Source organism: Scyliorhinus canicula, chromosome 10 (assembly GCF_902713615.1).
Source record: "Scyliorhinus canicula chromosome 10, sScyCan1.1, whole genome shotgun sequence".
Classification (NCBI taxonomy): Eukaryota; Metazoa; Chordata; class Chondrichthyes; order Carcharhiniformes; family Scyliorhinidae; genus Scyliorhinus; species Scyliorhinus canicula.
The window spans coordinates 125,475,003-125,487,653 of record NC_052155.1 but is presented as its reverse complement, the minus strand read 5'-3'; the positions used below and the strand labels follow the sequence as shown (position 1 = coordinate 125,487,653).

At 48.2% G+C, this 12,651-nt stretch overlaps 1 protein-coding gene across 1 annotated transcript; it reads left to right on the top strand.

Annotated features, from left to right (window-relative positions):
• Positions 1 to 385: 385 nt before the first annotated feature.
• On the top strand, positions 386 to 778 carry LOC119972144 (60S acidic ribosomal protein P1-like). The gene has a single exon (XM_038808475.1). The coding sequence runs from the start codon at positions 449 to 451 to the stop codon at positions 776 to 778; it is 330 nt and encodes a 109-aa protein (XP_038664403.1). The 5' UTR covers positions 386 to 448.
• The last annotated feature ends 11,873 nt before the right edge of the window (positions 779 to 12,651 follow it).

Genomic DNA, 12,651 nt, shown 5'->3' with positions numbered 1-12,651 from the left:
ACTTGGTTAAGGTGGTGGAACTACTTAGGATGGCGATCGAGTGCATGGACTAGAGCAGGCATTGTCAAAGTCGGGGGCGCGGGCGGATGTCGGGAGGGTCGCGGAGCCGCCCGTCGCGGCGCTCCCGATCGTGGCGCTCCCAATTGTGGAAATTCACATGCAACAGCTGCAGCAGCCAGCTATTAACTATGCCGGATGCGAGCGGCCTTTTCACCATATAAAACAAATGTGGCCGCACTGCGCATGCGTGCCCAGTCAACCATGCGGATGAGTACTGCGGCCGCTTTTTTTTAATATGGTAAAAAGGCCACTCGCAGCGGCATAGTTAAAAGCCGGCTGCTGCTCGTTCTGCCTGGTTCGGAAGTGCTCAGTTCTCCTGAACGAAGCTAAGGCCGAGTTTCTCCCCGGCGACTAGCACCATCGGACCCACCCGCAGAGATCCAGCACCATGGCTTCCACCTCGGAACTCGCCTGTATCTACAACGCGCTCATCCTGCACCACAACGACGTCACTGTCACCGAAGGCAAACTCAATGCCCTGATTAAAACAGCTGGTGTGACCATTGAACCTTTCTGGCCTCGTCTGTTTGCCAAGGCATTGGCTAATATTGACGTCAATAGTCTGATCTGCAACGTTGGTGCTGGCAGCAGTGCCCCAGCTGCTGCAGCAGTTGTTTCCACTACTGCCCCTGTTGCTGCTGGAGAGAAAAAGGAAGAGAAGAAACAGGAAGAATCTGAAGAGTCTGACGATGACATGGGCTTTGGTCTCTACAGTTAAAAGTGCCTAGCAACAACATTGTTACAACTTACAAAAATAAATAAAAGTTGAATATAAAAGCTGGCTGCTGCGGCTGAAGACCGCGAATTTGTGCAATCGGTGACGCAGAAGATTTAAAAAAAAATTCTATGTAATCATCCTGCCTGAGGGAGGCAGAGAGAAGGTCACGGCCCCCGAACGTCGTCATCACGTGCTTTGGGCGCGATTGCGATTCCTCCATTTTGTCAGAAGCAAACAAGGTAAGACAAAACGGTGGGTCACGAAGGTCGCCCAGAGTGGGCCACGACGGTCGGCTGGCGTGGGCCGCAAAGGTCTGCAGGCATGGCCCGTGAAGGTCGGCAAGCGTGGGACCCGAAGGTCGGCCGGTGTGGGTCCCGAAGGTCTGCCGGCGTGGGTCCCGAAGATTTGCCAGTTGATAAAAATGTGGCCCCGGAAAAAAAGTTTGAAAACCACTGGAGTTGAGACACAGGATCTGATGATCGGTGAGGGAGCATGAGGATTGGTTGACCTCGCTGGAGGCATGGACGGGGAGGTCTCCGGCCTCCGTACTGGCATCATTAGCTAGGTCCTAAGCCCTTATCCCCCCAAGAGCCAACCAGTAATCTTGGGGTGTCCCTCAAAGATGCATGGGGTCTCTGACTGCCCCAGGATCTAACAGTCGTGAACACTTCCGGGGAAGCGTGCACACACGTGCATGATCATCAGGTGGTGTGTGTACACATGTTGAATGTTCAGGGAGTGGAACCCCACTCTGTTAATGAAGGGCACTCACGGGCCGCCGGTACACGCAAGGTGACATGCGTGCCATCTGCTCTGGATCTGGGGCATCCCAGTGATGGCGGAAAATCCTGTTGCCCAGGCAGCTTGATGGGCTTGGTTCAGGTCAAAGTTTATATAGTCAGCTGCCCAGTAAACAGGGCATCCGTGACCTCAGGGATGCATTTGCGGGCTGTTGGTTGGGATAAGCCATACAAGTCTCTGTCATAATATCCACTCATATATGTAATGAGGTGCAGACAGGCAGTGATTGACACACAACACAGTGCAGCCAATCACCAGACAGGACACTACCACTATAAAGCCAGAGGGCACGAGGTTTCCCGTTCTCTCGGGACCCAGCCACTGAGACAGTCAGAGTCCACGAGCTAGCAAGTGCAAACACCATGCGCTAGCTAGTAAGTCTGGTCAGGCTACTACTAGGTCTCCAGTCAATTCAGTATAGTGTCGACCCACAGCTGAACATGTTTATCAGTTCTATCGTTGAATAAAACAGTGTTGGATCTTCTCCAGTGATAGACGTCTGTTTCTAGCTTCGCTGCATCGAGTGCAGTCCACATCGAACCAACCCACCTAACACATGAGTCTCCATCCGAGTCCTGGAATGATCCTGAGGTGTAAAAACTCAAGGCTGCAGTCACCTTGACGGCCACCAGGAGCAAGTATCCTCCTCCTCAAGGACATAGCACTGGTGCTGTACCGTCCCCTTGTAGAGGCAGAGCCTCCTGCGGAACATGCTGTCCGATATCTCTTCGAACAACCAGCGATGCCTGTACACCCTGGGCCGCCGCCGGCCTCCACCTCTGGGTCCAAAACCCTAGCCTGATGGGCAACTGGATCGTCAGGGTGTGGGGCGGGCCCCTGCACATGTGCTGCCACCTCGGGCCTCTGTCGACGCTGCTGCTGCCACTTTCTGCAGCGTCTGGCTGCCTGGACTGCCACCACCACCGCGAGGGAAGATGCTGCAGAGTCCACAATATCATCTATCATGTGATACCTGCAAGTATTTGGAGAGGGTGAGAGACCGGCAATCATTTATGGCTTCCACGCCAGGACCCTTGGGTCCCACAGGCCTCCTCTATCCTTTAATTCCCTGCCATCTCTCCGGGTCTCATCCAACTAGCCGCTTGTGCTGGGGAACCCTGCCCTGCACATGCTCCTCTAGCCACAGCAGGGGCCCCTGGGCACTGAACCCCAGCCCTGTGCTGGGAGCAGTACTGGGTCTTGGCTCAGGTACCCCCCGTACCCCCCCCCCCTGCCAAATCCACGCACCCACTCTCTGGTTGTGGGAATATGCCCACTGCTGCAGCCTCGCTCTTGGGTGTTTGATTGTTGGCTGCTGCCTCTGTAGTTGTGCAGCCTCCAGTGTTCAGGCGTCACCGCGTCACAGTCTGGTTAGGATGCTAAGCAGTCAGGTGCGCCTGCGACATGGCACGTCAGCCCATGGGATCCGCTTGGGAATATTTTGTTCATTAAACAATCAACATTAACAAAGATTTGAAAATAAACCATGTAACATTCCACGTATCGCACCAACCATTAAACAACAAGTAAATGTCACAGTTCCATATTGGTACCAATACAAAGCTATATAAGCTCATTTTCACCAGAAAAACAAACACATCTTGCGGGGTGGCGGAGGGAAAAGAGTGCGTCCATTACGGATGCATGGCCCGCGATCGTTGGGCACCGATCGCGGGCCTATGCCCCCCTTGGCACGGCCGTGGTTCTGCCATGCCAATCGGGCCCCCAGATGCCCCAAACGGGCATCTGGTGCCCGTTTCACGACGGCAGCGAGCAGGTGTATTTGCTGCCGTGTTGAAACGGGCGTGAAGGCCCGGCCGCTTGGCCCATCGGGTCGGAGAATCGCCGCTCGCCGTAAAAAACAGCGAGCGGCGATTCGTGGCGTGGGTCGGGCGTGGGGGGGGGGGGAATAGCGGGAGAGCGTGGAAAATGTCGGGAGGCCCTCCCACTATTCTCCCACCCGGCGTGGGGGGTGGAGAGTCGCGCCCCTTGACTTCCAGCGTGTTTAACCCATGGGGACGTGCCAGTTACATGCAGCACTCACCATACCAGCAACAAAAACATCAGCAATCTTCTAAAGCATTTCTTAAACAGGTTATCAAGTGGTCCATTTGGATCAATGTCGCTCCCCAGGTCCCGCGGTGTCTTCTTGCTTCAAATCAGTTTGCCTTCTGGACTCACACGTCCCCCTGAGCCCGGTGTTCCAGGACCCAGGTACCTTCGAAAAAAATTGCCCTTCTTTCCAGCTACGGAAAAGGAGGGAAACAGCAACATCAGCCTCCAGGCATCTGTAGCCACCAGCAGGAGCAGCAGCAAACACAACCTGCAGCTGTGAAGTGCTCACATTATTCTCATTGCCAATTCCCTATCAGCGATAGCCTCCAGCTATGCGGCCAACGGCCGACACGGTCGGTGCGGGTTAAAGTGACCTGCAGCATATTACCACAGACAGAGCTCTGTCCTGGGGTGTTCCATGGGACGGACAGGCAGAAGCTGAAATAGCCCCTGTTATGTGAATATACAATCCGGGAAGTGGCATGTCGGACCCGTTGCCGCTGAGCCTCTTGCCCCCCCTACCCAGGGGCGTTCCCCCACCGATGGCGGGTGACCCTCCCAACTGAGCCCCCCCCCCACCCCCGACCTAGTACATGTGGTGGGTCGAGGACAAACACTACACAGAGCTGCAAAGGTACAGGCTCTGATGAAGTCTCCCAGTTCTACAACAAAACGGGAATTAATGAGATTCCGAGGAATGTGTGGTTTCTACCCCAGGTTTGTCCCTAACTTCAGTACTAATACTACCCCGCTAACAGATCTAATACTGAAAAAAGCAAAGCGGGTGTGGACAGACAAATGGCAAATTGCTTTTACAAATTTGAAAGCCATTCTCGCAAACAAACCAGTTGGTTAGCAGCTCAGATTTCAACAAAGCATTTGAAGTCATCAATGCTCGGGGTAGGGGCTGTTCCACTCCAGGAGGATGAACCAGGCATACAGAGACTGATTGGGTATTTCTCCAAGAAATTGAACAAACATCAGAAATGGTATTCCACTGTGGAGGAAGAAACCTTAGAATTATTGGTAGCTCTCAAACGTTTTTGAGATGAATGTCCAAAATGAGTACACAGGGAACATTGTCTAACAGACTACTTTTGTAGAAAAATCAAAAACCAAAAATGCATGATTATTCCGTTGGAGTTTGTCTTTCCCACAATATATCACTTAAAAATTCCCATACTGCAGGGAAAGGTAACTCCCCACCGGGTAGGAGAATCGCCCGGGGCCGGCATCAATCCCTTCCCCGCCGTGTCCTGAATTCTCCGCCCCCCAAGATTCGGTGGGGATGGGAATCGTGCCGCGCCGGTCGGCGGGCCCCCCCGTGCCGGTCGGCGGGCCCTCCCGCGGCGATTCTCTGGCCCGCGATGGGCCGAAGTCCTGCCGCTGACTAGCCTCTCCCGCTGGTGTGGATTAAACCACCTACCTGACCGGCAGGATTGGTGGCGCGGGCGGGCTCCAGGGTCCTGTGGGGGGGGGGGGGGGGGGGGGGGGGCGCGGGACGATCTGACCCCAGGGGGTGCCCCCACGGTGCCTGACCAGCGATCGGGGCCCACCAATCGGCGGGCGGGCCTGTGCCGTGGGGGCACTCTTTTTCCCCCTCCCCTGCGCATGCGCCGGGATGACGTCACCAGCCGCTGACGCTCCGGCGCATGCGTGGACTTACGCCAGCCAACTAAGTCCTTTCGACCCCGGCTGGCGTGGTGCCAAAGGCCGTTTACACCAGCCGGCGGAGTGGGAACCACTCTGGCGCAGGCCTAGCCCCTCAATGTGAGGGCTTGGCCCCTAAAGATGCGGAGACTTCCGCACCTTTGGGACGGCCCAATCCGGAGTGGTTCACGCCACTCCAACACGCCGGGACCCCCCGCCCTGCCGGGTAGGGGAGAATCCCAGCCACGCTTTCAGTTGCTCTGTCCAGAGTTTAAAACCTCAAAGGAACAACAGTACAAACCTCAACCTAACAGACCCAAACAGGGTAAAAAAGGGGAGTCAGTCGACTTGGATTTTCAGAAGGCTTTTGATAAAGTCCCCGACAGGAGGCTGATTAGCAAAATCAAGGTATATGGGATAGCAGGTAATATATCAGTGTGGATTATGGGACAGCAGGTAATATATCAGTGTGGATTATGGGACAGCAGGTAATATATCAGTGTGGATTATGGGACAGCAGGTAATATATCAGTGTGGATTAAGGATTGCTTCACAGACAGAGAAAAGGAGTAAATGGGTCATTTTCGTGTTGGCAGTCTGTGAATAAAGGGGCACTGGAGGGATCAGTATTTGAACTCCAGCTGTTCACAATATATATTAATGATTTGGATGTGGGGACAAAATGTAATATTTCCAAGTTTCTGGATGACACAAAGTGAGGTGGGAATGTGTGTTGTGAAGAAGATGCAAGGTGGACAAGAGTGGGAAAGAACATGGCAAATAGAATATAATGTGGAAAAATATGAGGTTGTTCACTTTGGTGAGAGGAACAGGTGCGCAGTGTGTTTCTAAATGGTAAGAGATTAGAAAGTATAGATGTACAAAGATGTACAGTTAACCGTATAAGTCACTGAAGGCAGGTGCAGCAGGCAATTTGGAAGCCAAATGGTATGTTGGCTCTTATCGCAAGAGTGTTTGAGTACAGAGTAGTGAAGTCTTGCTTCAATTGTATAGAATGTTGGTTAGACCACACCTGAAGTACTGTGTTCAGTTTAGATTCCCTTATGTTAGGAAGCAATTTATTGCTTAAGAGGGAGTGTGCTTTGAAGAGAGACTGGGGAAACTGAGCCTGAATTCTCTAGAGTTTGAAGAATGGGAGGTGATCTCATTGAAATCTGAAAAATACCTAAAGGGTTTGACAGGGTAAATGCAGGTAAGATATTTCCCCTGGTTGGAAAGTCTCAAATCAGGGGACACATTTTTTTTGAAAGAGGAAGCAACTTAGGAGCAAGTTGAGGAAAAAGGTTTTTTTATTCAGAGGTTATGAATCTTTGGAATTCTCCACGCCAGAGAGCTGTAGAAGCTCAATAATTGAACATGTTTGAAGCAGAGATGAAACATATTTCTAAGTACCAATGATATGAAGAAATATGAAGTGTGGGAAAAAGGCATTGAGTGGACAATCAGCCAGGATCATATTGAATAGCAGAGAAAGCTCAATGGGCTGAATGACCTCCTCCTGCTCCTATATTCCTTTGTTATCTTCCACCCAATTGAGATGAAAAGGCACAGACTCTCAAACCTCCTGGGGAGCATGAAAGATAAAGAGCGGGATTCTCCCAGCACAGGACCGGGCCGGAGAATCCCCGCAACCGGGCCACTCCGCCCCGACGCCGGCACGTGATTCTCCGTGTAGCAGAGAATTTGCGCTGGCGCAGTGCTGGTCGCAGGCTGCTGTACGCGGCCGGGCCGTGTACGTGGCTGGCCGCCGATTCTCGGCCCGGGATGGGCCGAGTGGCCACTCTAAAAAGGCAGAGTCCTGCCAGCGCCGTCCACACCTGGTCGCAGCCGGCGGGAACTCTGCACGCATGGTCGGGGGGGGGGCCGGCCTCTGATGGGGCCGGGCCCGCGATCGGGACCAACCGATCGGCGGGCCGGCCTCTCGCTCCCCGGGCTTACTTTCTTCCGCGTTGGCCCCTGAACCCTGGCGCCATGTTGCGTTGGGGCCAGCGCGTTGAGGGAGGCCACCGCGCATGCACGGGTTGGCGCCGGCGCAACTGCGCATGCGCGGATCCCGCGGCGCATAGTTCGTGCCAGGATGGGAGGCTGGAGCAGCGCGAACTGCTCCAGGGCCATGCTGGCCCCCTGTAGGTGCCAGAATCGGTACTCCGAGCAGCCCTTTCACGCCGTCGTGAAACGCGACGGCGTTTCCAATGGCGTGGACAGTCTGCCGCCGAATGGGAGAATCGTCCCCCCATCTCCTGGTGAATTTTACACTATTATTGTTTTGAGATGAGACATTAAAAATGTAATTACCTATTTTACAATGCAATGACTACAGCAGACATGGTAATCAAATTCCTCTGGACTATATAGCCACCAAGACCTTTGAAGAACTGTTTCCCAAACCAGAGAGAAGAGATTGGGAGAATGTACTGAAAGGCTGCACAGAGCAGTATTTCTCTCTCTTGGAAATATTGTGCATTCATATTGCAGAGTGACCATCCCGAGAAGAGAAAGTCTACCACAAACCAAAATATTTTGCGAAGAAAATGTGGAAATCCGCTCCATACAGCTATACCCAGGAAGGCAACTGAACAATATGGCTGCAATGTGGAATTACCACATGGTGACCAGCCAAAGGACAGTTAACCGTATATTTCGTTGATTGTTTATTTTTCTTCCTGAAGTGTAAAACATATTAAAGTCTACCCTCATATTCTATGATCTGTATTGGGTACGTGTGGGGTCCAGGGAATATGTGTTAAATATGAATGAGGGTAATGATTTCCCTAGTTTTTTAAATTCAAAAAGTAGTGTCAATAAACTTATCTTGTTCTTTGATTTAAACTCTGAAAACGTATCTGATTAATTGGCAAATTATATCCTTGCTAAATTCACAGCTAAGCCCTGTAACAGCCAGACAGGGAGTGGTAAATTAGAGGAGTCAATTTTTACTCCTCCTCAGGTTCTCAACATTAGAAGATAATATTGGAGGTTACTGTAATGTGGATGGCTGTTGGCTTCTTCGCCAAAGATTTCTCTCTCTGCTATTTAGCGAATGCTCCACCTAAAATAGAAATGAGAAAATTTGCAGACAAACATATTGGGCAAATTTCTGAATGTGTGTGCCCCTACGTGTTTAAATCATGGGCATGTTTCTCACAATATTCATCCAGAAATTGTAACGGATGGAAAATAGTGGGGAACACAGCTGCTAGTTGATTTAATAAAAGGCATCTGAGTGAGGAATGGTGTCAGATACTTTCTGAGGAGGAAAGCAAACAATGTGGGCAACACAGTAGCACAAGTGGATAGCACTGTGGCTTCATAGCGCCAGGGTCCCAGGTTCGATTCCCCGCTGGGGACATTCTCCCCATGCCTGCGTGGGTTTCCTCCGGGTGCTCCGGTTTCCTCCCACAGTCCAAAGACGTGCAGGTTAGGTGGATTGGCCATGCTAAATTGCCCTTAGTGTCCAAAAAGGTTAGGAGGGGTTATTGGGTTAAAGGGATAGGGTGGAAATGAAGGCTTAATGTGGGTCAGTGCAGACTCGATGGGCTGAATGGCATCCTTCTGTATGTTCTATGTAATTCTATGTAATCTTAAAAAAAACACTCTGCTCAACCCTAACCATGTTTCAATGGGAACATACCAATTCTTCCCTCGGGGCTTTCCTGTCGGAGCAAAGCAAACTGCAAAGATCCATTTTCATTTATCCACTCACCCATCAAGCAAACACATCCACTAAACAGTGTTGTGAGGGAGCAGAATCTCCCAGTCCAACCAGGCAATAGAATAATATATTTTTAATTTGACAAAACTAACATTTATGAATTTGTAAGTCTCATCCTTTATTCTACAATGATTTTAATTCAGTTTCATGATCAGAAAGACAAGTAGCAGAGATTATTGGGCAGAAAGATGGCAGATTAAATTCACATGGGAACAAAAAAAAAATCTAGAAAAGGATTTTTTCAATGAATTCATGGAATATTTGTCACTGGCAAGGCCAACATTCATTGGTCACCCCTAAATGCCCTTGAGAAATGCTGATGAGCTGCTTTCTTGACAAGTGAGTTGCTTGCAGGTCATTTTAGAGGGCAGTTAAAAGTCAACCACATTGGGATCAGCCAGTGTAATAACAGCAGATGTCCTGTTCTTAAGGATGGGTTTTTTTGTGACAATCTAGTAGTTACATGATCACCATTACTTGGATATAACTTGTCAATCCAGATTGGTTTTATCAACCAAATTTATATTTTCCAGCTGCGGTTGGTGAAATTTGAACTCATATCTCTGGATCATTAATTCAAACCACTGTATCACCAGGTCAGCAACGTAACCGCCAGGAAAATGGAAATAGAATAAATTGGAAAGTTATGACTGACAATAAATTGAAGTTTTGCAGAAAGGCTTGGTGACAGTAGGTTATGGAAATCAGACGTATCAATATCGAGTCCCAACAGTGAGGCAATCCTAGCTCCAACTTTATAAATCATTGATGGGGTGCGACAACACTTAGAACTGTGCACAGTTCTGGTCACCACAGCACATAAAGATATTGCAGCTATTAAATCAATACTGAAAAGAACAACCAGGATGTTTGCAAGGGATGATTCGGAGCACTTATGCAATTGAACAAACTCTCACTGGTAAAGGGAAAGTTGAGAGACGATTATGGCTGTTTTTTATAGGATTATAAAGCAATTAGGAAATGTAAACCATGTTAATTTATTTCTTCTTGTCCAGAACAGTGAAGCCAGGGGACATGGCATGTGCTGGAAGTTGGAGGATAAATGTAAAATTAATTTACAGATTTTCAGTAAGAAAGTGTTCAATCTGTGAAAGAGGCTCCAAAGGAAGATGGTGGAAGTAGTTATTCATTTAAATACAAATTTGATAGATTTCTTTCAGAAAAATAACAGCTTGGTTGAGGAGCCAATTGTGCAAAGCTACCATCTGTGGGATTATGACTGAACACCTCTAAATCAGAATCCCGCCTAAAAGTAACGATACCCTAGCGCCGCGGATGACTTGTTGGCCTGGGATAGCCGACTCCGGTCGGTGCGGAGTGCCACTCGATACTGGACTGGAGCGTGGCCAGATGGGTGCCGCCTCTCTCCTATAAACGCACAAAATGCTCATTGGGAACGTGTGCTAAAATATTCATAGACGACCTGATTCTGGCTCAGGGTTTCGTACGTAGCAGAGCAGCTATCTCACTGCGATCTATTGAAAGTCATCCCTCGAGCCAAACCTTTGTAGACAAATGTGAGGTAATGCATTTTGGAAGTTCTAATACAGGTAGGGAATATACAGTGAATGGTAGAACCCTCAAGAGTATTGACAGTCAGAGAGATCTAGGTGTACAGGTCCACAGGTCACTGAAAGAGGCAACACAAATGGAGAAGGTAGTCAAGAAGGCATACGGCATGCTTGCCTTCATTGGCTGGGACATTGAGTATAAAAATTGGCAAGTCATGTTGCAGTGTATAGAACCTTAGTTAGGCCACACTTGGAGTATATTGTTCAATTCAGGTCGCCACACTACCAGAAAGATGTGGAGGCTTTAGAGAGGGTGCAGGAGAGATTTACCAGGATGTTACCTGGTATGGAGGCATTAGCTATGAGGAGAGGTTGAGTAAACTTGGTTTGTTCTCACTGGAACGAAGGAGGTTGAGGGGCGACCTGATAGAGGTCTACAAAATTATGAGGGGCACAGACAGAGTGGATAGTCAGAAGCTTTTTCACAGGGTAGAGGGGTCAATTACAAGGGGGCATAGGTTTAAGGTGCGAGGGGCAAGGTTTGGAGGAGATGTACGAGGTACGTTTTTTACACAGAGGGTAGTGGGTGCCTGGAACTTGCTGCAGGAGGAGATGGTGGAAGCAGGGACGATAGTGATGTTTAAGGGGCATCTTGACAAATACCTGAATAGGATGGGAATAGAGGGATACGGACCCCGGAAGTGTAGAAGATTTTAGTTTAGACGGACAGCATGGTCGGCGCAGGCTTGGAGGGCCGAAGGGCCTGTTCCTGTGCTGTACTTTTCTTTGTTCTTTGTTCTTTGGTACAGACAGTACATGAATGATTTTAAACATGGCATATAGCAAGTGTAGCATGCTTGGGAAGGACTGATGAATTCTTGAAACATTGGGCAGGATTTTCACATTCCCTACACCAAATAAAATCTGTGTAGCTTGTGCAAGAGTGGTCACATGAATTAGGTTTAAATATTATAACTGTTTATGCATCTGCCAAGGAACCACGACAATTATATTTACAATGTCAATAAAATAGAACTTAAATATTATGAATGATTAGGAAAAATATTTTCGAATTAACTTAATTCATTATGTAGTTACCATCATGTATTAATGTTATATCACTAAAAATTCTAATAGCATTTGTGTTTAATTAAAATTTGAATACCATCTGCCATTTTAAAACCATTCTGCATTTAATTCTGCTACATATGCTGGGGACTGTTGTCTAAATGTGTTCCTTTGAGATCCCTAATTGCTTAAATTTCTCAGTGCCTCCCTAACTAATATTGATGTATTAGGCTGATGAAACATTGTACATTAATCCAGATTTTAAGAACTACTGTGAAAAAAGTAAAAGTGGCTTCAGTGTTTATTTTTAAAAGTGCAATTTCACTTTCTAGTCATCTAATTCTCAACCACGACAGGGTTAATCTTAATCTTAGTGTCATGTCACAGTCCCTGTGTGATGGTATTATAAATCTTTAAAGACATATTTTTAAAGACTACAATTTAAAAATAAATACAACTGGAACTTAAGGTTGTTACTCAAAGCTACCAGACACTTTGTGGATTAAACCATCCTATCTTTCATGAAGGCAAAGAGGACAAAGATACATTTTCTGATATTAACTCACTGTGGTTTGGGCCAGGAGATAAATTAAATTCCATTGACACTTTCTTTGTAGAAATACTAATTTGCCTTGTAAAATTTAAAGATTTTGGCCATCTAAAATACCACAGGTGAAAGAAGACATCAGACTGTTAATTAAATTATGATAATCCCTTATTTGGGACCATGACTCCACACTAATGTTCACATGATACAGTGGCTACCTTGACTTCCAGCTAAAGATATATTAGAAAATTTTAACTGCTTTTCAGAGACATCTCCAGAGTTGCAGAGTTTGAGACATGGATGTAATAAAATACATTTTTAAAACAAATTTCTAAGTGTGGTAGCGAGTGGGAACTGTCGCGAGCTTCCCGGCGCTCAGACCAGAGAGGCTGTCACCACTATAAAATGTTCATTGGTCCATTAACAAGGTCCCACAGACTTCTCACTGCAAATGATGGTCCCGCTGTCTGATCTGCCAGGAGTGTGC